This window comes from Grampus griseus (assembly GCF_964374135.1).
Source record: "Grampus griseus genome assembly, chromosome: 1".
Taxonomy (NCBI): Eukaryota; Metazoa; Chordata; class Mammalia; order Artiodactyla; family Delphinidae; genus Grampus; species Grampus griseus.
In genome coordinates, this window is record NC_139017.1 from 63,547,010 (window position 1) to 63,571,436 (window position 24,427).

Genomic DNA, 24,427 nt, shown 5'->3' on the forward strand with positions numbered 1-24,427 from the left:
CTCTGCCGGCCACTTATTGTTTTCCATTTTCTCCCCACTGCAGAGTCTTGAGACTGTCTCCTATAGAAGATCCTGCCACTCCTATTGTCCCTGCAGACTTTCCCACCGCCCCAGGACCACGGGCTCCATTGCTTATTGTGGTGGTGTTGGCTCAGCCTCAAGGACAGAGACCTTGAGCCAGCTGACAAGGTTGCTTGTGTCACTACTTCTAAGGCCACAAGCCATGCTTTTGGTTCCCAGTACTTTTGAATACTCTTCTCTCTCACCATCTCTCCTTCTTTTTAGCCACATGGTCTCCCAGACTCCCAGCGGCAGATTTTCCCGACAGACAGTTTTGGCATATGGCCAATCGCTGTCTCGGTGCCTGGATGACCTCAGTTACCAAGTCAACATGGCAGTTAATGCATGCTGCTATGCTGCCCCCTGGTGGAGAGGGTGGAAACTGAGTGATAGGCAGATTATTGTGTTCTTGTTAAAGAGCTGTACAAAAACCCCCTCCTACTTTCTAGACCAAAGTGTTCATATATCTGATTAAAAATAGTGTTGTCAGTGTCTGTCTGTGGAAAGGCTGCATGATCTGTAGTTGTCTGCTGTCCAAGGCTAAAAGTGGCTCTGATTTCTTATTTTGGTGGGAAAAAACAGTATCCCGTCAGTTGGCCTTAAGTTGGCATTAGGGTTTTTCGTGTATTTATTTTGTTTTCCATCCTTCCACTTAATTGTCTATGGTGCGGAGGCTTTGAGAGGCTCCCTTTGAGGTATGCAGTACTCTGGGTCAAGGTTAATGAAGGTCTCAGTCTTTCCAAACGTACTCTTGATTTAGGAACCTTCTACAGTATCATAATGGGGGCTCCCCTTATATTTCTGCTCAGCCTTCATGAGTCTCAAAGCCCTTACCCTGGGATAGATCTGGGTTTGCATGAGGCTGCCATGTTCTTTAGTATTCCGTACGCGGGCCTCTCACTGTTGCGGCCTCTCCCGTTGCGGAGCACAGGCTCCGGACGCGCAGGCTCAGCGGCCATGACTCACGGGCCCAGCCGCTCCGCTGCATGTGGGATCTTCCCGGACCGGGGCACGAACCCGCATCCCCTGCATCGGCAGGTGGACTCTCAACCACTGCGCCACCAGGGAAGCCCAAGGGTTACCCTTTTACTGAGGATTTACCATGTGCCAAGCACTCTGCTAAGCAGTTCTAATGTGTCCGTTCAATTAATTCTTATCGTGTCTCTCTGAGGTAAGTCCCTTTATTATTTCCATTTTATAGATGAGTAAACTAATGCCGCCATAGCCTGATCAAGATCACATAGCTAATAAGTGGAGGAGCAGGGACTTGGACCTAAGTTTATTTGATGAATACCATGTTGCCTCCTTGTCCTGCTATTTCTACAGCTCAGTCTTTCTGGCTGGGCTTTCTTGGGTCTTTCTGGGTCCAACCCCCATGGCCTACATTTCTGCCTGTATTCTGAAAACAGTGACCCACCAAATCCCCCAGTGACTGGGATTCCAACAGGAATTCTCTTGTTTCCCCATCTTTTTGCAATCAGAGTAGACTCTTGGGCGTGGTGGTATTGGGTCTAAGCATCTACTGGACACTGTTTGTTCTTAACGTAAATCCACAGAGGAGAGAGCTCTTTGGGGGATCCCTTCAGATACTTTGGGGCCCAAGAGATGAGTAGCTTGAAGGAATCAACTTGGTTCCTAACTCCTGCCTTTCACCTGCATGTGGGCAGCAGGGTCTCAGGACCTCCCACAAAGCCATGGGCCCACCCAGGAAACTTGGCGGGAGCTCAGGCCTCCGTCTGAGCTGCTTGATCTTTTCACTTATTTCTCCTGTGAAAAGAGTGCTAGAGAGAATGTATAGAGAAGGACCTATGGATCGGCCCTCCCAGAGTCTGTCTGTCTTGTGGAAGAGAGGCATCGTGAACCAAGCTGAGCTGAAATATGACAAGCTCTCTCTGAGTTCATAAAATAGTCCTGTTTGCTCTTCCCCCATAAATTTAGTGAGGTAATGAATATAAGAAGCACCAGAGTTCTTGGCACCAAGTGACTATTCAGTGAAGACCAATTTCCTTTTTTCCTATCTTCTACAAGCTGCTTTTTCTTTGTAGTAAAATAATTTGGGGGATGAAATATATTCTAGCCATTAGGACCCCAATATTCTGAATGTGGAATGATTTTCTTTAGCTCATGTAACCAGCATCAAAGTCCAGGTGTCCACAAGGGGTCCTGGCACGTGGTCGTCTTTCTGCTGTAACTCCTACAGTGCGCAGGGTGTGCTGTTGCTTCCCAGAGGTCTGGCCTCTGTCTTGATTGCCTTAGACATGTTCTCTAGGAGTTTCTCAAGTGTCAAGCCTTCATATCTGCTTTGGAAACATTCTTATCTCCTTAGCTACAGAGCAGGATCCCCAACCCTATAATAAAAGCATGAATCATAAAAATGGGAGTGAATTTAAAAAGTATGCAGCCTATGGGCTTCCGTGGTGGTGCAGTGGTTAAGAATCCACCTGCCAATGCAGGGGACACTGGTTCAAGCCCTGGTCCAGGAAGAGCCCACATGCCACGGCGCAACTAAGCCCGTGTGCACAACTACTGAGCCTGCACTCTAGAGCCTGCAAGCCACAACTACTGAGCCCGTGCACCACAACTACTGAAGCCCGCGCACCGTAGAGCCCATGGTCCGCAACAAAAGAAGCCACCGCAATGAGAAGCCTGCGCACTGCAACAAAGAGTAGCCCCTGCTCGCCACCACTAGAGAAAGCCCACGTACAGCAACGAAGACCCAACGCAGCCAAAAATAAATAAATAAATTAGTTTTTTTTAAAAAAAGAGGGCTTCCCTGGTGGCGCATTGGTTGAGAGTCCGCCTGCCAATGCAGGGGATATGGGTTCGTGCCCCGGCCTGGGAAGATCCCACATGCCGCGGAGCGGCTGGGCCCGTGAGCCATGGCCGCTGAGCCTGCGTGTCCAGAGCCTGTGCTCCTCAACCGGAGAGGCCGCAACAGTGAGAGGCCCGCGTACCGCAAAAAAAAAAAAAAAAAAATTAAAAAAAATAAAAAGAAATTATCCCGCCTAATGGGTTTCAAACACGCCTTAGGAGCAAATTGATTTCTTCTTGTATATTTATATAAAATATATCTATATATACATATATCTATATACGTATGTAATATAAATCCTTTCTGGAAGTACGTATATATTTGTACCATACAGATAGGAAGAAAGAGACTATGGGAATGAGTTGTTGGTTTTAGCTGGTGTGTGTGTATGTATGTTTTGTGTGTTTGTGTGTCCATTCATACATAACCTCATTTGGCCTTACCTGTTCCATATATGTATATATATGCATATATATATATAGGTGTATCTGTGAATGATATGGTTCTGGAAAATACCTTGTTTGGAGAATTACCATAGCAAGGCCCTGTCATGCTGAAACACCATCTGGAGACCTGGATTTAGGTGCGGCAGAGTGGGCTTCTCTGGTTGAAAGGAGGTACGCGGAATAAAGACTCTCCCCTTCCACAGCCTCTAAATTCTTGACGTAACACACTGATCTAGGGCAGTACTTTTCCATTAAAGATAAGAAAACTGGGGCTTCCCTGGTGGCGCCGTGGTTGAGAATCTGCCTGCCAATGCAGGGGACACGGGTTCGAGCCCTGGTCTGGGAAGATCCCACATGCCGCGGAGCAACTGGGCCTGTGAGCCACAACTACTGAGCCTGCGCATCTGGAGCCTGTGCTCTGCAACAAGAGAGGCCACGATAGTGAGAGGCCAGCGCACCACGATGAAGAGAGGCCCCCGCTCGCCGCAACTAGAGAAAGCCCTCGCACAGAAACGAAGACCCAACACAGCCAAAAATAAATAAATAAATAAATAAGCTGTCTGCCCCTTCTCAAAAAAAAAAAAAAAAAAAAAGATAAGAAAACTGAGGCCTAGGAAAAGATGGTGGCTTTTCTGAGGCCTCTTGGTAAAAGAAGAACCCGTGAGCCCAGATCTTCCTACATCAAATCTTGTGCTCTTTCCATGAATCAGGTCACCTTTTCTTTTCTTCTTTGCTACCCTCCGTGGCCCCTAATACAAGAAACACTGTTTCCCTTGCATTGTCTTGGCACATTGTGGTGGGAGGTTGTGCCTTGTCTAAGGCGTGTGCTCTGTGTGGCAGCCCTGCCAGCTGGGCATCCCCGGGTTCATCTCCTGGGTCAGTGCCACACTCTTTGGAGAGGAAGTCATGCCAATGTCAAAGCTGGGAGAAGTCAGCAGGACTCCGGCTGCTGAGGAAGAAGTGTTCTCTCAGTGTAGGGCTCAGGAAACTTTTGAGCACAGAGAGCCACCTTCGGGGTAAAAAAAAAAAAAAAAAAACACAATCCACAAAGGTCAAAAGACAGAGGCCGGGCAAATAAAAAGAACTAAAAATTGTGCTCTTCCTTATAGGTCACAAAGTCCTTATACCTGTTTTCATTTAGTCCTCAGTAATCCAGGAGTGTCAGCGTCATCATTGCCTCTTCCATCTGAGCAGACTGAGACTGCCAAAGATTAAGTGATGAGCTCCGAGTCCCACTGACCGCTTGGAAGTGGCAGAGCCTGCCGATTCCGGCTCTCTCACCAAAACTACAAGTTGTGCATCTTAGAGCTTGTGGCTGTACTGGGAGAGACGTAGGCAAGGCATAGAATGGAATTTCAGCCAGCCTCTGTTTCTCTGCCTGGTAGAGGGAGTGGGGAAGGGCCAGAGGGAAGAAGAGAATAAATAGGTGTAGAGGGAGGGAGGGAAGGAAGATAAAGAAGATTCGGTCACCTCTAGCCCAAGCCAGGGGGATGGGGCTCTGCTTTGGGCCATTCTGGCTAATCCTCTGCTACGTACCCCAAACACACCCTCCTATGGTCATTGGCTGAAAACCCGCTGCCTGTTGGAGAATGTGAGCTCCCTGAGGACAGGGCAGCCTTGTCTAGCACTCCATCCCTACGCCTGCCCCACGGAGACTGCTCGGCAGAGGAAGGAGAGCAGTATTAGGGAGCTTGGGCTCTGGACGCTTCTCCCCCCGCTGGATCCTGTTATCCCCATTTTACAGGTGAGGGGATCAGATGCAGCAAAGAGATAAAGAATCATCTGGAGAGATTTCAGGGGTGGGTGAATTTCTAACAGTGGGCAAAGTTGAGAGTTGTTGTGTATGCCCAGAAGAGCTGGGCATTTCTGGAAACCCTGCTTAGCTTTCTAGGGCACAGGCAGGCTGCCAGGCTCTGAACCCAGAGAGAGGTCTCATTAGCATTCAGAGGCCAAAGTCACTGTGGGGGCCGCCATCCAGGGCATTGGGAAGAGACAGGCTGTGTTTTAATTACGACCTGGACTTTTGAACAAATCCTTTTCTCTGCTTGTCTGAGCCTTAGAGAAAACAACTTGTGGGAAGTGTGTAGTCGGCAGCTGGGTCCACAGTGGTACCCGTACAGCTGTGTACACATCTGGCACACAGGTGGTGGACTGCGTGTGCCTTTTCTCCTTGGGTTGCCCTGGGGTTAGTGAGGGTAACAAGAGCCAGAGCAGTAAGGTGAGGTCAACCTGGTCTTTACCCAGAACGGGGCAGCCAATGCAGAGAATGGAGAGAAATGGGACTGCCCCCCTCTTCTGGGTCTGTATCCCACCCCTCGCGCAATCATGACCATTTCACAATCTGAGCCCAGACAATCCTGCCACTTCCTCTGGCCGTTCCTGAGTCAACATGGTGGGATTTCTTTGTTGAGCTCACCCTAACCCTCCCTTCTCCAACTTGGGGGAAATTTTTGGAGTGGGGGATGAAATTAAGAAGGGAGGAGGAGATTAACAGGGTGGAAGTTAGACAAGCACAGATGCCACCACCTGCGGCTGTGGATTCTCAAGAGCTTGTTGACTCCTGGGAGCGTTTGCCTTGAGTCTGTTTAACAGTTCATTCCTGGGGAAGGGGAGGAGAAGGAAGGAGGGCTTGGGGACAAAGGGCCTTTGACCGGCTCCTGTTAAAGTACTGATTCGTTTGCTCAGGTTGGCAAACAGTGTCTAGGGACTCCGGGCCAGGGATGAACCGGGTGGGTTTTCTGTCCGATGCACAACATCCAGCATGGGGGGAGGGGAGTAAAGGCAGTTGTTCAAGGGCCTGAGGCGCCCTGAGGTTCAGACACGGAGAGCAAAACCACCCCAGGCAGCTGGGGGAAGGGAGGGGGCAGGGGCAGGACTGCTGGTACCTGGACTCCTGTTTTGGGGGCTGTCACATACCTTGGTAGTGGTGAAAGAGCCGCACCAGCCCTTGAACTGTCTCCCAACCTCATCCCCCTTTCTGAAGCTGAGAGGCAGAGGGAGGGTATATCAGGATGGGTGTTTCTAATGTGTTTCTGATGGCCAAGGGCAGGGAGGATGGGTGTTGGGGCCCAAGGTCCGGGTTAAGAGTGAGACCACACATGCACTTCTCATCCCGAGCTGTGCTGGAGTCACCTGCAAGCTGGCCTCTGTCCAGGGAGGCTGTTCCCTAGTAGATTCATGGGAGGCGGCTTCAATCCCTTCTCCAAGCCTTGGCTTCCTTCACTCAAAGAGTTTGAATGGCCTCCCTCTTTCTTGTACCAGTTCCCTCCTTGGGAATTCCTCCTTACCTGCTTTTCCACTCTACCCTCAAAACTCTTTCCTTCATCCAGGAAGCTTCCAAGATAAACGCACGTGTATAGACTTAGGCATCAACTAGTACAGCTTTAGAGCTGAGAAGTGATTAAATATTATAAACAGACTATGGCTTTATGCCACTCTGTTTTGTATTCATGAAACATTGCTTTGTATCATTCTTATATTCTGTTTCCCAAAGGTCAGTCCCTCTGGGTAGACATTATCTGTTTGTTTCTTTGTTTGCTGTTTCTCTCACTATCATATGAGCTCCGTGGAGTACGGCGACTTTGTTTTCTATCATCTGTGCCCACGATAGTGCCTGACGCGTAACAGACACTCCACGTAGGCTGGTTTATGAACATGAATGTTGCTGGGCGGGGCTTTCTTTCCCCACCTCCCTGTTAAGACACAGTGTCTTGTGTAGTGCACAGTGGTTGCTTCTGAATCAATGAGAGAATGAATGAAGACTAAATGAGCGAGTGAATGTATGAATGAGCTTTTGAGATGGGATTGGCCATACTTAAGCCATCATGGCGGATGGCCTGTCTATAGAAAAATGCTCTTCAGTTATTTATGTTTCCTTGTCTCCTGCCGAGGTAGGGCTCATGAGCAGAGCAGGGTGTCTTCAGCCCCCTGATATCCTCTGAGTCAGCTTGTGTCTGCCTTTGTGATGAGAGGAGGGGTGTTTGGAGTTCTGTGAATTCACTCTGCCCATTTTGTCTCCGCTTGGCACCATCCTCTCCCTTATACCATCTGACCTTCCCATGTCTAGTGACCCCTCTGGTATGTGGAGACAAACAGTGTTTTTGAGAGATATTCCCCCCCCCCCCCGCATTGCGCTACTACTTTAAAAAAGAAAATAACTCTTTATTTTGGAAATAGAAAAATGAATGCTATAATGAATGAATCCCAGAGATATTTTTAGGGTCTGTTATCTCTGTGCTTATACCCAAGGCTTTGACAAAGGCAATTATGTTATCATGAGGCAATTTAAAAAAGAGAAAGAGAAACGGAGAAATCTACTTTAGATTTTAATCTTTCATAGACTGCCCTGAACTCTTACTGATCTGGGGTGACTGGGAAGAGATGGGCCACCTTTACTGGGAACCTACTGTGGGTCAGCTCTGAGGCCAGGCTCTTTGCACATCTTATTTCAGAAGAGGGTGAGCAGGTGAAATCAACAGGTCAAATCAAATCAACTTTTATTGAGTACCCACCATGTGCAAGAGGTTGTAGGGCATATAAATATTCCATAGGCCTAGTTCTTGGAATACAGGCTGTTGGCAAGATAAGTTATAAACATGGGAAAATTAAATAATAAGGCAAGATTAAGATATTTTAAGTCAGCATTAGGAAGCAATGCTCTTGGGACTTTGGGAGCTGGAAGAGATTGTGTGGCCTCACATCTTTAACAATAGCAAGGTTTTGCAGACAGCTGTCTGCAGAGCGGGCGGCAGAGCCCAGGCTTCCAGATCGGCTATTCTTGTGTCTTGAAGCATCTCCAGATAACTGCCCAGTGACCAGCACAGACAGGTCATGGTGAAAGTGTTCAGAGGAGGTGCGGTCACTCCGGAGGGGTGTAGGGGAGGTCCGGGCAGGATTCAGGGAGAAGGTGGGAGCAGTTGTGTCCTGAAGGGTGTGTTGTATTCAGGTAGATTAAACAGAGAAGAAAGGGCTTTGCAGGAGGGCGGCAAGGCATAACAAGGCCCAGAGGTAGGAAATCAGGAACGTTGTGCGCAGGTGTGGTGACATATCACCATCCTCCAGCTCTGGCCGCCAGGAGCCTGGGAGCCGACCCCACACTTCCCAGTCTCCAAGCCCTGGATCTGTCCCCTCCTGTCTGGCTTCCCTGCTGCTGCCTTAGTGCCGCCCCTTGTCACCACTCAGCTGCTCTCCCTCACTCATCTCTCCAACCCCAATTCCCCTCCACCTTTCACATTGCAAAGAGCTCCTTTTCTAAAACAGGCTCTTAGCATGTTAAAATTGTTCAAAGGCTTCTGGTTGCTTGTCAGATGCTGTCCAGCCCCAGTGTGCAATCCGGTCATGACTTGCCTCACCTGTCACCCTTCTCCAGGCCCCCAGCCTCCAACCTGGTGGAGGACACAGCATGCTCCCACCACAGCATGTACTTGCAGGACGTCAGGCCTTTGCCCAGGCTGTTCCTTCTGTGGGGAATCCACTCCCCAACCCCTTCAGGCCTACTGCCTGCCCACCTTCCTGTCTTCCGTTTGACCAAGATTTATTGAATGGGTAATAAAATGCAAATCCCCCTGCTGACTCCCTGACAGTTGTCCTCTCTTCTGTGTTCCCGGGACCCTCTAGTTATTTGCACATGTTTGTCTCTCCCATTAGCCTGAGCTCATTTCTGGAAGGGATTTTCTTTTATTCACCTTAATATCACTAGTACCTACTGCATCCGCCTGGCATAGATAGACACCCTCTTCGTGATTGGTTGAAAGTAAGTGAAATGAGATGAGAGTTAAGTCCCGAGAGCTGGGCTGAATGCACTGAACGTCAGGCTGGGAAGTTGGGATGTAGTTTATCTCTCAACTAGATTACACCTCAGAATGCCCTGGGGAGCTTGTTAAAAATTCACATTCTGGGGCCCATCCTTTTGCATACTGATTGGAGTGGGCCTGGACCTTTTTGTTATTGTTATTTTGTTTCCATAATCACCCCCCTGGGGATTCTGGGCAGCCTGCCTGACACCAGCCTGTAGGGCATCCTTTGGGAACACTGGGCCATGGACCACACCAAATACACGCTGGGCTTCAGCTCACCCTTCTTCCAGCACCTCTCAGCCTGCTTTTCTTAAGCCTTTGAGAGAGTAACTTAACTGAATTCTTTGGTGCAACCTCCTCAGGGAAGAAATCATCTGGATTTAAAACCTATTCCATTCCAAGCCTCTTTGTCCCAGCTCTTGAAGTTCCTTTCGCTGTTGACTTGAGAGGAGACCTGGGACCCAGCCACCTTTCTCACCGACCTTGCTTTGCTTTCTCCCATGCTGCCAGGCTGTTTGCTGTCAAATGCGGGGGCTGCTTTGAGGCCATCGCGCCCAACGAGTTTGTGATGCGGGCCCAGAAGAGCGTGTACCACCTGAGCTGCTTCTGCTGTTGTGTCTGCGAGCGGCAGCTCCAGAAGGGCGATGAGTTTGTCCTGAAGGAGGGGCAGCTGCTCTGCAAAGGGGACTATGAGAAGGAGAGGGAGCTGCTCAGCCTGGTGAGCCCAGCAGCCTCAGACTCAGGTGAGTGCCGTGCGGTGGGCAGGGGGCGGTGTGGGAGAGTGGGGTGCGGTGGCAGTCTGCATTGCTTTCTCTTTTAGAGGGCCAGCCACCAGGGCACCCTGGTCCCATGGCAGAGCAGTGCTGTGCATTCCAGGAAGTTTCTTTGTGAGCTTGGAGTAAGCTCTTATCAGTCAGCTATTGCCATGATGATGCTGCATAACAAATTACCCCCGAATTCTATGGTGTATGACCAGAAATACTTATTCACACATCCACAAGTCTCTGGGTTAATGGAAGTGACCTTGCTTCACACTGAAGGTCTTCAAGTCACCTGGGATCTGCTGATCTCAGCCGAGCTTAGCTCTAGGCTGTAGACCAGGTTCAAGTCTGCTCTGTGTGGTTCATGCTGGGGTCCAGGCTTGAGAAACAGCAGCTATGCTGGGGCATAATTTCCTGGCAGTGGCAAAAGTGCAGGAAGGCATGCTCAACCATGCAAGCACATTTCAAACCTCTGCTCATATCATGGCTGCTAATATTTCACTGGCCAAATCAAATCAGAAGATGAAACCCAAAGTCCAGGGAGGGGAAATACACTGCATATACTGCGAGGCCCTGACAGGGTAAAGATTCATTAAAACTATTAAAGAGAATGATGGATTGGAACCAATAATTCCATCTGCCGCAGTCACTGAACTACTCTCGCCTTTGTTTCCTCATCTGTCAAGTGGGAAAGCTGGAATCTCTAAGGCTTGGTGGGTCACATAAAGAAAGCATCTAGAAGACACTTGTTCCACTCACCCAAGACCCACCCACCCTCCCTGGAGAGGGAAAAGAGAGGAGATGGCAGAGGTTCAGAGTCCTTTTAGAGCAGGTATTACAAGGCCAGAGAAATTAAAACGGCCCAGGTGAAGCATGGAATGCCTTCCCAGGGTGTCTGTCCCACAGGGCAGCGTGTGTCTTAGCCTGGCCTCCGTTTTCCTGGAAGAATCTGGAGATCCAATTAGGTGATATCCATGTAAACTTACTGGTTTTTGCCACTGCCAATTACAGTCCAGTTCCAAACACCTTCCTATGGCTTACAAGGCCCCTGGAATCTCACTCTGCCCAGCTCTCCAACCTCGTGGGAGCCCCTGAGCCCTCCCCTCTACACTCAGCAGACATCAGTGTCTCCACTCACTTCCACATCGTAAACGTTTCTTCCCTCTCTGCCTCTTTCCCTCACTCTTTTGTCTTGCTTGCATATCTTTTAAGCCTCTTTCTAAGGCCTGCTTCATCGAGGAAGACTCCTATTCCCATGTGCCGGGTGAGTTTACCCTTCACCTCTCCTGCCGTGAGATGGATCCTACTTGATTGGAGTCGCTTGCCTAGCTGTTTGTTGTCCTTGCCGGAGTGCTAAGCCCCATGAGGGACCGTGTGTGTCTTTTTTACCACTGTATCCACGGGGCTTAGCACACGCCTGGAACGCTGAGGGTGCTTGACAAAATCTGTGTTAAAGGATGAATAAACACATGGAATGGAAGTCCTACGGCGCGATGCTTGAGTCCGAGAGCTTTGGAGGTAGTCAGGTGGGCATTCTGACTGCACCACTTAGATCTGTGTGACTTTGGGCATGTTTCGGAACCTCTCTCAGCCTCAGCCTCCACGGCTGTAAAATGGTGAACATTGTGCCCACCTAATCATTTTATTTGGGGCAATAAAAGATAAATGTATGTAAGTGCTGGTGCTTATTTACCAAGTGCCTGCTGGTGTTGGCATCTTCACCGCAGTTGTGTTTTGCTTCCTTTACCTCCCAGCTGGTTCTTCTTGCCTGACTCCGCTTGCAGCCACAAGTAAGCTGACACCAGGGCAATCCCAACTTCTACTGGATTCATTAGACTTAAATTTTCCTGGATGTTTTAATCTGAGGGAAATTTCTCCTTGTCGGTAACACTGCCACTGAAATATTCAACGTCTCACTCTTGGGTAACTGGGCCCATCCTAAACTGAGCTTCATGGCCTCCACTTAGTAGGTTATCTCATCCTACTTTTCCTTTCGGTGTCATGCTGTACCCACTCACTAGGTCTCTTCTGCAGAATATTGCGCAATCTTCAAATTCCCGAGGGGCTTAGGTGCTACGGTGATCAAAATACCAGCATGACCTCAGAAAGACATGCAGACACAGAAGGACATACCATTCTTTCTCACATGGAAATAAATGCTGTGGTCTAGCTTTTCTTGCTAGAAATTGTGTGGGTCTTGACCAGTGTTTTCCAGTTACAGATTTTAATTGGCTACAGACAGTATGAGTCACTAGTGTATTGCCCTCTCCCCATGTGCAAAGACAAAAAGAAGTTGGATCTAAGGAGTGTTAAAAGTATAATGTTCAAAGACTTGTTGTTGCCAAGGGGGTGGGGACTGGAGAACGGAGGGATTGGGAGTTTGGGATTAGCAGATACAAACTATTATATATATTGGGCTTCCCTGGTGGCGCAGTGGTTGAGAGTCCGCCTGCCGATGCAGGGGACACAGGTTCGTGCCCCGGTCCGGGAAGATCCCAAATGCTGCGGAGCGGCTGGGCCCGTGAGCCATGGCCACTGAGCCTGCGCGTCCGGAGCCTGTGCTCTGCAACGGGAGAGGCCACAACGGTGAGAGGCCCGCATACTGCAAAAAAAAAACCAAACCAACAAACAAAAAAACCCAGAAACTATTATATATAGAATGGATAAACAACAAGGTCCTACTGTATAGCACAGGGAACTGTATTCAATATCCTGTGATAAACTATAATGGAAAAGAATTTTTAAAAGAATGTATGTATATGTATAACTGAATCACTTTGTTGTACAGCAGAAATTAACACAACATTGTAAATCTACTATACTTCAATTTTAAAAAAAGTATAATGTTCAGAGTAAGCAAACTGCAGTGGGTCCACTTTTCCAACCACATTTTCAGCGATACGTTTTGTAGTTCCAGGCATTTCTTTCTGAGGCTGATATTCACAAACTGGAGCTTTCCAGTTCGCTTATTCATGTATTCATTTGTTCAGTAGACGTATCTTGAGTGCTTGCTTTATGCCAGGCATGGTGTCAGGCTATGAATGACAAGAATGGCATGGGGGTGGGGAGGTCTCCAACCCACGTCAGATGAAGGAACTGGAGATATTTAGGCTAGAAAAGTAAAGACTAAATAAGGACATAATTATTGCCTTCAAATGGTTGGACCCGACCTGTTTTTTTTTCTAGCTTCAGAGAGAAGAATTAGAATTCATTCAATTCTTTAACAAAATCATTGAGTATTTATACTATAGATGAAAAGGCAAAGGGAAGTAATTTTGACTCAACATAGGGGATGTTACGATGTTATTCTAATTATAAGGTCTAACACAGTGTAACTACTCAGGAGATACCCAATTGTTGTAAGTAATATTGGCGAGGTGGGAGGGGAGGATGGTGCCAGAAGACCTCTGTTGCCCCCTTCAGCTCTAAAATCTATCATTGTTTTTGCAGCTTTAAACGAAATGACAAAGTCTCAATCAGAATCAAATATGTTGCCTGTATCACTAATTTTGTCAATTACATAAATGTTGCAACATGAAATGTTTTGTGCGCCATCGTCACTAATGAGAGGAACAGCTTCTAGAGAATAGGGTTGTAGCTTTTAATTCCTTTGTTCCTTTAACAAAGCTTAGCATGATGCCAAGAGAAGAGTAAGTGATCAATAAGTACCTAATGAGTTGAGTTAAATCTTCAAGAAAAGAAGTCCACCTCATATTTACAGAAAGCAAACAATTTTAGGATCTGTCCCAATACAGATACAATTTTTCCTCTCATTTCTGTCCTGAGTGTTTTACATATTGTAGGTGCTTGATTAAATATTTGTTGAGTGAATGATTGAATGACTTGTCATCTTTAACGTTTTTATCAATGGTTTGGATGAAGACACCGAAAGCAGGATTATTCGATTTGCAGATGACACAAACCTGGCAGGGAGTGCTGGTGTGGCCGCTGATATTCGCGATGTTCAATAAGATTTTGACAAGCTAACAGAACAGTACAAAGTCAGCAAGATGAGATCTAGCCATTGGGTTCCCAAATTCAACAGTAATTATATGCAGTGGGGCCTCTTTTCATGGAATTTCACGTGGGGTTTTAGTTGATCATAAAGTCAGTAGGAACCAAAAGGCCATATACTGCATTACTAGAACTGTGATGTCCCTAACATGTAATTACAGTTCCATTTTTTTTTTTTTTTTTTTTTTTTGCATTGGTCAGAGTACGTTTAGGATTTTGGGTCTAGGTTTAAACGATGCATTTTAGGAGGTCACAAACCAATTAGAGAAAGTCTTGAGGAGAGCGATTGGCTCGTTAAATGATACATATCTAAAGAAACTCAGTATATTTAGTTTTGTAAAAATAAGACTAAGGAGATATGAGAGTCACACCCAAGGGTGTAGACCCATGTACTGGGAGTGAAATGACAGATTTTGGTTCAATATAGGATAGAACTGTGTCCAAAAAGGGTGCAGACTAGACTCCCTTCATGGGGAATAAACCTGCTTGTCTTTTAACATTTTAATTACAGTGGGTGGGTGACTGGGTTAGTGACCTCTAGGGCTGCTTAAATCTAGGATTTTAGAATATATGCTGCTGACTGTTCCAACTTACACAAAAGCATGTGACATGTTTAGAGCTATATGGGACACCGAACTCAGGAGATACTCGAGTGCTGGATGTTCTTTTCTTGTGTGGCCAGAAAATCCTCCTTTGTCCTGGTTCCTTCTTTGCCAGTGGCCTTGAAGGACCCTCCCAAGCAGTGGAATTGTATTTGTAGCCAGAGTCAGACCGTTTTCTTTGGGTTTATTGGGCAACTTGGATGCCGAGGGCCTCCAGTATAGACCTGGCAACATTCATGCCTGTGTTTTCTTGATCAGAGAATCCTGGGCTCTGACAATAATTGGTAGGCACATTAGAGGTTATCTGGTTCAGACTCCCACCAGGAGCCCATCCCGCCTCTGTTTGAACCTGTCTGACCATGGGGAGCTCTTGACCTCACATTCTGAGTGTGGATTGTCAGAACTGTTGAATTGAGCCCCAATATCTATTTCCATGTGTAACCTCAGCCTTGGCCTTGGTTCAGCTTTCAGGAACTCACAAAATATATCCGTCTCCCTGACATGTGGTAGCCCTTCGAGTTAGAGACAGAATCCCTTATGCTCCCTAAGTCTTCTCTTTTCCTTTCTAGTTCTTCCTCTTTCCTCCAGCTATTCCTTAGAAGAGACTCTTTGCTCTATCTACAAAAATACTATATTCTCTTTAGAATGTACCACCCAGAAGGGGATAAAATCTTCCATATGTGGTCTGAACTAGCACCATGTTATTATTACTACCTGTCATGGACATCGTATTCTATTGATGTCATTAGCTTTTTTGACCTGGGGAAGGGGGTGGAGACTTGGGGGCTGACTATAGGCCATCAGGGCTTCTGGCTCGTCCATGTTGCATTTCTTAATTACCTAGCCCTCTTATTTTCACATTTTCTTTTAACATCAGAGTTTGTCTAAGAATGTCTTGTGTAGTGATTTTTAAAGACTTTTAAAATTTTGGGCTTCCCTGGTGGTGCAGTGGTTGAGAGTCCGCCTGCCGATGCAGGGGACACGGGTTCGTGCCCCGCTCCGGGAAGATCCCACATGCCACGGAGCAGCTGGGCCCGTGAGCTATGGCCGCTGAGCATGCGCGTCCGGAGCCTGTGCTCCGCAACGGGAGAGGCCACAACAGTGAGAGGCCCGCGTACAGCTAAAAAAAATTTTAAAAAATAAAAAAAACTTTTAAAATTTTGAAATAAAATTTTAGATTTATAGAGCAGGTGCAAAGTGGGACAGACTTTCCCATATACCCTTCACTCAGCTCCTCCTAATGTCAACATTTTACATTTAAATATACATTTTGATAAACGTACCAAATTAACATTGGTACAGCTCTGTTAACCAAACTATAGACTTTATTCAGTTTCAGGAGATTTTCTACTAATATCTCTATCCATTCCAGGATCCAATCTAGGATACCATGTTGCATTTAGTTTTATGTTATATTTATGTTAAATTGCCTTTTTTCTTCATTTTTGGGATCACTAGAAATGCCTAGTCAGAATTTCATTTTTGCCTCTCCCCCAGCAGTATCTGTTATGTTTTATTTCCTTTTAGCATCTCTCACCATAGGATCCATCTGTTTTTTGCTTATTTGTTTTGGGGTTCGTTTGTTTATCATTTTAAGATTTTCTTAACTGAAGAAGGGAATGCATTTTAGATCGTGCCCAGGGTGTATTCCTTGGCTATGATCTTCTCCCAGGGTTACATCCTCTGGTACCAGCTCTTCCTTGGTCAGACCAAAGTCCAAGAATAGCTGGTCTTGCCTTTCTTCCTTTATCTTCTTAGAGTTAAAACTGTCAGCAGCCTAAGGCAGGATTCTTTCTGATGCTCTGCTTTTGGAGAGGGATTTTCCCAGAAGGACCTGGGTCATGAAGTCCCATCGTGAGTAGCCTTTCTGCAAAGGAGGTATTATGTTTTGGATGACTACAGCAATTTGGTGGCCTCTGTTTATCGGGTTGTCTGGACAGCACTGAAAGGCTTATGCTGCTTCTCTCCTAATGGTCTGCACTCCCCTGGCCCTCGCACAGTGTCTGGCATGCAGTAGGCACTCAGTAAATGTTTGCTGATTGTGTGAATACCTGTTCACGTTAGCCTCTGTGGTCCTCAGCAGAGAAACACCAACCAGAAGTATGACTTTCTTCTTACCGGAGCAGGAATGAAGATTATTCACACATCCCAGAGTTTACGAATCCTTCTTCCTTCTTAATTTTTCTTAGGATGTGGGATATTGCTGCTTTGAACGATCCAGATGACTCTCTTGTTCTCCTTGTGTAATACATCTCTCTCTCCTCCTCTTTTCATTACCACTGATATTTAGATACTGGTTTTCATTTCCTTCTACAACCTTGGAACTGATTTTTTTGTATTCATTACAGAAATAATTCAGCCTATCTTGGAACTCTTCTTGTTCTTCGATAAATTAGAATAGAGAGGCAGCAGTTACCTCATGAGCTCTGGAAAATAGTTGACTGTCCTGCGGGATTATCTTGTCAGCTCATAGTCATGAATTTTAAAATGCAAGGAGAAGTCAGCAGGAGGTATGAGGAAGTCTTATTCTCCACCTGGTAGTACAAAGGGCTTGGGATCTAAAGTTAGACAGATCTGAACTTGAGTCTTGCCTGCACTCAGAAGCAGCGTGATCTTGGGAAAAGTTACAGGCACACCTTGGAGATGTTGGGTTTGGTTCCAGACCACCTTAACAGAGAGACTATCTCTATAAAGCAACTCACAAGAATTTTTTAGTCTCTCTCTTTTTTTTTTTTTTTCTTTTTTTGCGGTACGCGGGCCTCTCACTGCTGTGGCCTCTCCCGTTGCAGAGCACAGGCTCCGGACGCACAGCTCAGCGGCCATGGCTCACGGGCCCAGTCGCTCTGCGGCATGTGGGATCCTCCCGGACTGGGGCACGAACCCGTGTCCCCTGCATCGGCAGGCGGACTCTCAACCACTGCGCCACCAGGGAAGCCATTTTTAGTCTCTTAATGGGTATAAAAGTTATGTTCACGCTACACTCTAGTCTATTAAGTGTGCAATGGCATTATATCTAAAAACACAATATACATACCTTAATTAAAAAATACTTTACTGCTTTAAAAAAATGCCAAAACAGTTACAATAGTAACATCAAAGATCACTGATCCCAGATCAGCATAACAAATATAATAATGATGCAAAAATTTGAAATATTGCGAGAAGTACCAAAACGTGACAGAGACATGAAGGGAGCAAATGCTATGGCCAATACAGCGCCGACAGACTTGCTCAGTGCAGGGTTGCCACAAACCTTCCATCTGTTAAAAAAAATGCAGCATCTGCAAAGCGCAGTAAAGTGGTACACAATGGAATGAGGTCTGCCTGTACTTCTCATCTCCAGGACTCTCTTTCTTAATCCGTAAAGAGTGGATCATAACACTTCTTTTGTGGGTTGCTGTAAGAATGCAGAGAGGTAATGCGTATCAAGGGCCTGAAATTTGTTGGATGCCCAGTGAATGGCAGGTGTCATTATTATCTCCTGGTGCAGAGGCTAGCATACTTCTGGATAGCTCATGGCTCATAAGCTTATTTCTCCAAAGATCAATCATTTCACAGACATCTCATCTTCTGTCTTTGCGCTTCTATTTTAGATGCTTCTGGATAGCTGACCCGAGGGCATCTCAGGGTAGTACAGAGGGCCTCTCATTTGGGGTGGCTAGGATGATGGACTGGAGAGGGGTCGATTCACTCCATGGGCCTGCGTGTCTCAAAGGTACTCTCCAGGCTTTGAACATTAGAGCTAGCATTGCGCCCTGGAAAGTCAGTGCAGAAGACCAGGAGGTCTTGCAGTCGCTTCTGGGACTCAATAGGAATTTCAAGCAAGAATGGAAAGGATGTGTTGAACTTAGCTGCTGTTCTCTTCTGCAACACTCATCTTTGAGTTCAGGAAGGACACTGAACCTGACAGTTACCTGTTAGATAATGCACTGTATTCCAGCAGAGGCCTCAGCATTGCTCTGTCACATGCCATGATCTATTTCTGTCCTTCCAAGCAGCCACCTAACCAACCTTCAATCCGAGAGATATTTCTTACAGACGCCTACCCCGTGTCAGGCTCTGTGCTAAATGCTGTGTTTTAGTTGCAGAAAAAGAAGGGCAGAGGAGTTAGAGAATACTGAGCAACTCAGATCAGAAAAACATCACAAAGCCAGCCTCCTAGTATCAGGGGGAACAGTGAGGCCAACCTAGTTGATATAAAGGGGCTGAGAGCTAGGAAAAGAGACATAGCCTGGAGATCAGCCTTGTCATCCTTTCCTTTAAGAAACAAGGGGGTGAGCTATTATAAAAACAAATACAAAAACAAAAAACCTTGAGTAGATATTAAAATACTTAGATAAACATTATAGTTGTTAAGAAACCATTTAAATTCTATTTTATATTTTCTTCTAAAGCAGTGTGTTCAAGACTCCTCTTCAAGAGCATTGTCCAGAAAATTTTAACTGCAGCTCAGTAAAAATGTTTTTTAAATTATGCCCTAGCATACACATTTATATGTGTATATGAAAAAAACTTCAACAGTTATATTGATTTACTGCTTAATCTACATGCTGATATTATCCATTATATTTATTTTTTAATTCTAGTCTTAGCCACTCTATTAATTTCATAATCCATTGGTGGATCATGGCCTAAAGTTTGAAAAATACTGCTTCAAAGGGCAGTTACTTTCAACCCTATCCCCAGGTTTTGGAATTATAAATTCCTCAAATTTCAAGCTAATGAATATGTTCTAATCTTCTGCATATACCCACACTGTGTCAGGTGCTGCGACTAACACCAAAGACTCAGAAGATATCGTCTGGCCCCAAAGACTTGGCTCAATGCCGTGCGTAAACACGCAATTACTGTTATCTGTTCTCATCTTTGTTGGTATTATTAAGGAGACATGAAGAGCACACATATTTATATCATGACTAGCACAAAGGTCTTTGTGGACATTTTTTGATTTACTAATCTGGCATCTCTGGATAGTAGGCAAGAGGCAGTTATAATTGCCTGAGCCTCTCAAAAGTTTTTTTCCAAAATCAAGTTTTGTCTTTTGTTAGTATCACAGCCATGAAATTGACACCCAGAATTATTTGTTGCCCTCAGCCTGAGGCTCAGAGCTTCTTGTCTCTTCTGAACCTTTGTCTTCTAGTGTATTTGTTTTGTCTTCGTGTTATAGATGGAAAAATAAGGACACAGGATACTTGAGTCGGGGATAAGCCAGAATAAGAACTTAATTCTACCAATTACCGAGTCAGGATACTTGATACTCAGCCTTTGCTGTAATTATGAGTTGGGTAGAGTTTATCTTTGGTGCTTGAAATGTTACAGGCAAAATACAGATTATGCATTATCTCTTTTCTGCTGAACTGTAATTTAATTTTGGATATGTGCTCACACTTAATTTTGATAAAAACCAAAATTTAAAACTAGTGCAACGGCTTCAGAGCATATTTAATCTATAATAGTGTGTTGTGTGCGTTCATTTCTTTGCACAATCCCTGTAAGAAAAAAAAAATTGGTCAAGTGGACAATTGATCATTGTGATCTTTGCATGATGAAGATGATGTTAACAATTATGGAGCCCTCACTCTGCACAAAGCATTGCCTTAAGCACTTTACATGAGTGAACTAACTTAACCTTTATATCAAGCTGGTGAGGAAGGCAACGTTATGATAATTCCCATTCTACAGATTAGGAAGATGAACATGGACAAAGTATTAATTTGCTTAAAGTCCTACAGCTAGTAATGAAAAGAGCCAGCATTCAAACGCAGGCAGTTCAGCTGCAGTCTGATTCGTTAATAACTAGGCTGTATTGCCTAGTTGATAAAAATGTACACGTGTATTAAAATTGACCTCACGGGGCTTCCCTGGTGGCGCAGTGGTTGAGGGTCCGCCTGCCGATGCAGGGGACACGGGTTCGTGCCCTGGTCTGGGAGGATCCCACATGCCGCGGAGCGGCTGGGCCCGTGAGCCATGGCCGCTGGGCCTGCGCATCTGGAGCCTGTGCTCCGCAACGGGAGAGGCCACAACAGTGAGAGGCCCGCTTACCGCAAAAAAAAAAAAAAAAAAAAAAATTGACCTCACGTTTTGTTCTCGTATTTCACTGACAGCTCTCCCTGCTAGTTATGGCAGGGCTCCAGGTACTCTGTCAGACTTACTACCTGAGAGACCCCAACTGAAAAATCTTTTCACGTACAATTAAAGCAATGAAAACAAGGTGATTTGAACTGAGTCTCCACTCCCTTTCAAATCAATCACAAGTTTGCCTTCTGTTCTAACCTCCTTAAGGTTTCTCCTTAATAATTAATATAATTAATAACTATCACTATACTTCACATGCACACCTTTTATAAGGAGGTAGAAGGCTTTCAAGGGTCCAAAGCCGACATGATGTATGAATGTGAAAGTACTTTAAAAGTATGCATAAGGTACTATTATTGTTTTTTGTTGTTTTGTTTTGTTTTTACAACTACTCAACAAACTTCTGTTCTGCTCCCTATGGCTTATTTGATGGCACCAGGAAAAAACAGTTGCTCTTTTTGTCCAGATGAGAGGTAGAGCCATCCAAACCACAGTCCTCGTTAATTAAATGGATAAAAGTACAACGGTGGAGTAAATCAGTACGTATAAAAACTTTTTCTAACAGGCTGACCTGGAATGTCCTGCCGTCTGCTATAACCCCATTCTCAGGAGAAATGCACTCAGATTAGTTTTTCCGGCGGCGGTGATGAAATTTGTGCTTCTGTCTATCCATCTTCGTATCGGATCCTCTTTGGGTACAAGGGCAGGGCTTTGCAGTGTGACTGGTGAGTGTTAGGAGTGAAGTCTCTGGCCATGCAGAGCCAACCCATGACTTTGACCTTTCATGACCTGAGCTAAATAATCAGAGACTCACTTTCCTTTACTATCATGTAGTAAAGATGGGGTAGGAGGTGCAGAAAAGACGCCAGTTTTCTTACATAGACTTTCCAGCCAAGTCTATCAACTTTTAGATTTCCTACCAAGAGTTTTCATGATGGGTCTAAAGAAGCTTTAGACAGTATATGGAGCAAAAGGAAGAATCACCCCCAGTAGTTCCCTGTGTCCTGGTGTCAGTGACCTAGGAAAAACCCAAAGTCCAGTTTACTAAGGATTGGTGGCAAACCAGGTTCTGGCTTCCTCTGAGCACTTTGATATTTGATGCTGTAAAAGTATATGGAAGACTGAGTAATTTAAGAACCATTTGGATTCTTAGTGGTCCAAATCCAGGTTTGCACATTGGGATCCAGAGCTGTGCTTTTCTCTTCTTGGGGATTTGAGTAGCATGTGCATGTGTGCATTGGGTAGGATCAGTGGACCAAGCTGGTGTTCGAAGTGAATGTCCAGGTATTCCTTCTTAGGAATCATAAGTGGGGGCGGGGTGGAAGCAGTGACTGAACCAACTCAACATTCGTTCCATCCATAGAAATTTGCTGAGTGCCTGCATCGGGCAAGGACTGGGTTTGGGGCATGGGGGGGAACAAGTAGAAGTATATGAGGTTTGGCTGATGAGCAAATATTTTAGAGCACAGACTGTGTAGCTGGCCTATTATAGGTGGTTGAGTGAAAGCTCTGCTCTTATGAAACATACTCTAATGGAGGGAGACAGTCAATGGCCAAATAAATAGATAAATGAGATTGTATGTTCAAATGAGAGTTACTCTTCAAAGTAGTCACCCTATAAAACTTATTCTACGTATGTATTTTAAAAAATACTGTGGACTCCTGTGGAATGGGCCTTGGGATTTAATGGGTCTGGGGGTACAGCCTGGGCTTCAGGGATTCTTTGGAAGATCCGTGGTTGACTCTGATGTGCAGCCAGGGTTGAAAACCACTGATCTAGTCGAAGGTGAAGCTCAGGGGGACAGAGTTGGGGCACCTCAATCAGCTGTTTTTCCCAACTGCAGAGCTTTGGTGCTGAACCAAAGAGATTCTAGAATTAAGACAGAAGGCAGCTTTTTCATTAGAGTGAGAAGGGTGGTGAGATTTAGCAAAGAAAAATCCGGTTAAATTTGAATTTCCCATAAATAGTGAATAATTTTTTTGGTATAACTATATCCTATGCCATACAAAGTTATTGTTTACCAGAAATTCAAATTCAACTCTGTGTCCTGTATTTTATCTGGCACCTGTAGATACAGTGAGCATCTAGTGGGGAGCGGGTGTAACCAATAGGGTGGTGATTGGTGCTGGAGCCTGCACAGGTGTATAAACAGATGATTGATTGACTGGTTGGTTGATGCTAGCTAGATAGGGAGAAATGTAATCCTGTCTCAAGACACCCGAGTTCCCATTTCCCTTACGTGTGCGGGTTTGGCCCCAGACAGGCACGAGGAGGCTCCCTCTCTTGGGCCTTAGAGAAAGGCGGCGAGTGGGAATCTCCCGTTACCTTGGCAACTCCCTCCTGCAGTCAGTTCACAACCCTTTGAATGACGCTCCTGCTAGGCGCTCACCAGTCCGATTTCTTTTCTTTCTCGCTCTCGTTTTCGCTCCCAGCGCTCAGGCTGAACCAGCGAGCCGAGGCGGGGCTCCCCGTGCCATCAGGCCGGGAGGGAGAGCGAGGTGCCGGGCGCCCCAGCACATCCGGGCACCGCATTCACCCGCTCCTCTGAGGCCCTTTAGAAATATACAAGGACGAGCGCAGAAACACACACGGACGGCAGTTTTATGAGAAAAATGCAGATAAAGAGCCCGGCGGTAGGGCCATATGTTCCCCATAATCTCCAAAGCCGTCACTTCAATTAGAGCCTCCCCTGAGTTCTAATGCCCGGTCCTGAGTAAACAAGCCGCTCTGAAAGCAGAACTCGGTTTCCAATTAAAAGTGTACTAACATTTCTCCTTCCCTTAATTCCCGCCGAGCAAAGCCCCGCGCGGGCGGAGGCGCGCCCGGGTCGCGGCGAGGTCGTCGCCGGTCCCCGCCGCCCCGCGCCACCGCGTTCCCAGGTGACGTCAGGCGGGCCCGGGATTAGGGCCCACCCTGCGCTCCCCGCGCCCGCCGCAGAGTTAATTAAAAGTAATGCCACGGTAAATCCGCCGCTCTCTTCTGGTGGAGCCGCCTTCGCCCGCGGGCCAGCCTTGGAGGGAGGGCTTTCCGAAGCAGGTGCTGGGGATTTGCGTGCGTGAGTGTGTGTGTGTGTGTGTTTGTTTTAAGAGGGAGGGACGTGTTGTTGAGTTTTGGAGGCTGAGATGACCTTTCCCCCCTCACCCCGTGCCTCCACCCCTGCACGTGCACTCGGATGGGGACAGACAGAGGCACAGACACATGCCACCTGAACTGGGCTTTCCTTTTGGCTCCCAGGGGACCTACGCATCCTGGATTGGATTTTGTTCCTGGGACTCAGGACTCCTGCACACTGGGCTGCAGATATCACTTACTGATTTGTCTCCCCCCACCCCTTTCATGCCCCAACCTTGAGAATTCTAAGAGCATAAATAAATGGTGGCCAGATCTGAGCTTATTTAAATAGCAGGAAAGCAACTTAACACCAACTGGCCTTCTTTAGGAGCTCTTTGGAGTGCTGAATCTGAACCTTGCAGGTCCTTCAGCCTCTACATCACGGCATTCTAAAAACCTGGTCTCTATGGATGCTTTCTGTTCAGCACAACTGGTTGAAAGTTGCCCGGTTTCAGATGGGAGAGTGATTGCTAGATTAACTTTCTGGCCTGCTCTCTATACCATGAAAGAATCAAAGAATTGAAACCATTATCTGAAAAATTCCAGAAACATCAACAAGCAGAAAAGCCTCAGTAGATCATTCAAATGCAAATGGTTTTCCTTCTTTCATGAATTAACGACCCAAGTAATTACTTTAGTTTTCAGCTTGGCCTTGGTGGTGAAGACCTCAGAGAATTAGTCTAGCTAAGTCCATGACTGTTTGTTTATTCCTTACTCTCTGATTGATGCTAACTAAATTAAATTGAGGCC

At 46.1% G+C, this 24,427-nt stretch overlaps 1 protein-coding gene across 1 annotated transcript in view; it reads left to right on the plus strand.

The window, feature by feature from the left end:
• Positions 1-24,427, plus strand: part of LMX1A (LIM homeobox transcription factor 1 alpha) — a gene marked incomplete at its 5' end in the record, with an annotated part of 150,996 nt that overhangs the window by 93,480 nt on the left and 33,089 nt on the right. The window contains one exon of the mRNA XM_082668717.1: positions 9,624-9,856. Within this exon, the coding sequence (XP_082524843.1) occupies positions 9,624-9,856 (233 nt within the window). The remainder of the gene's footprint in view (positions 1-9,623; positions 9,857-24,427) is intronic.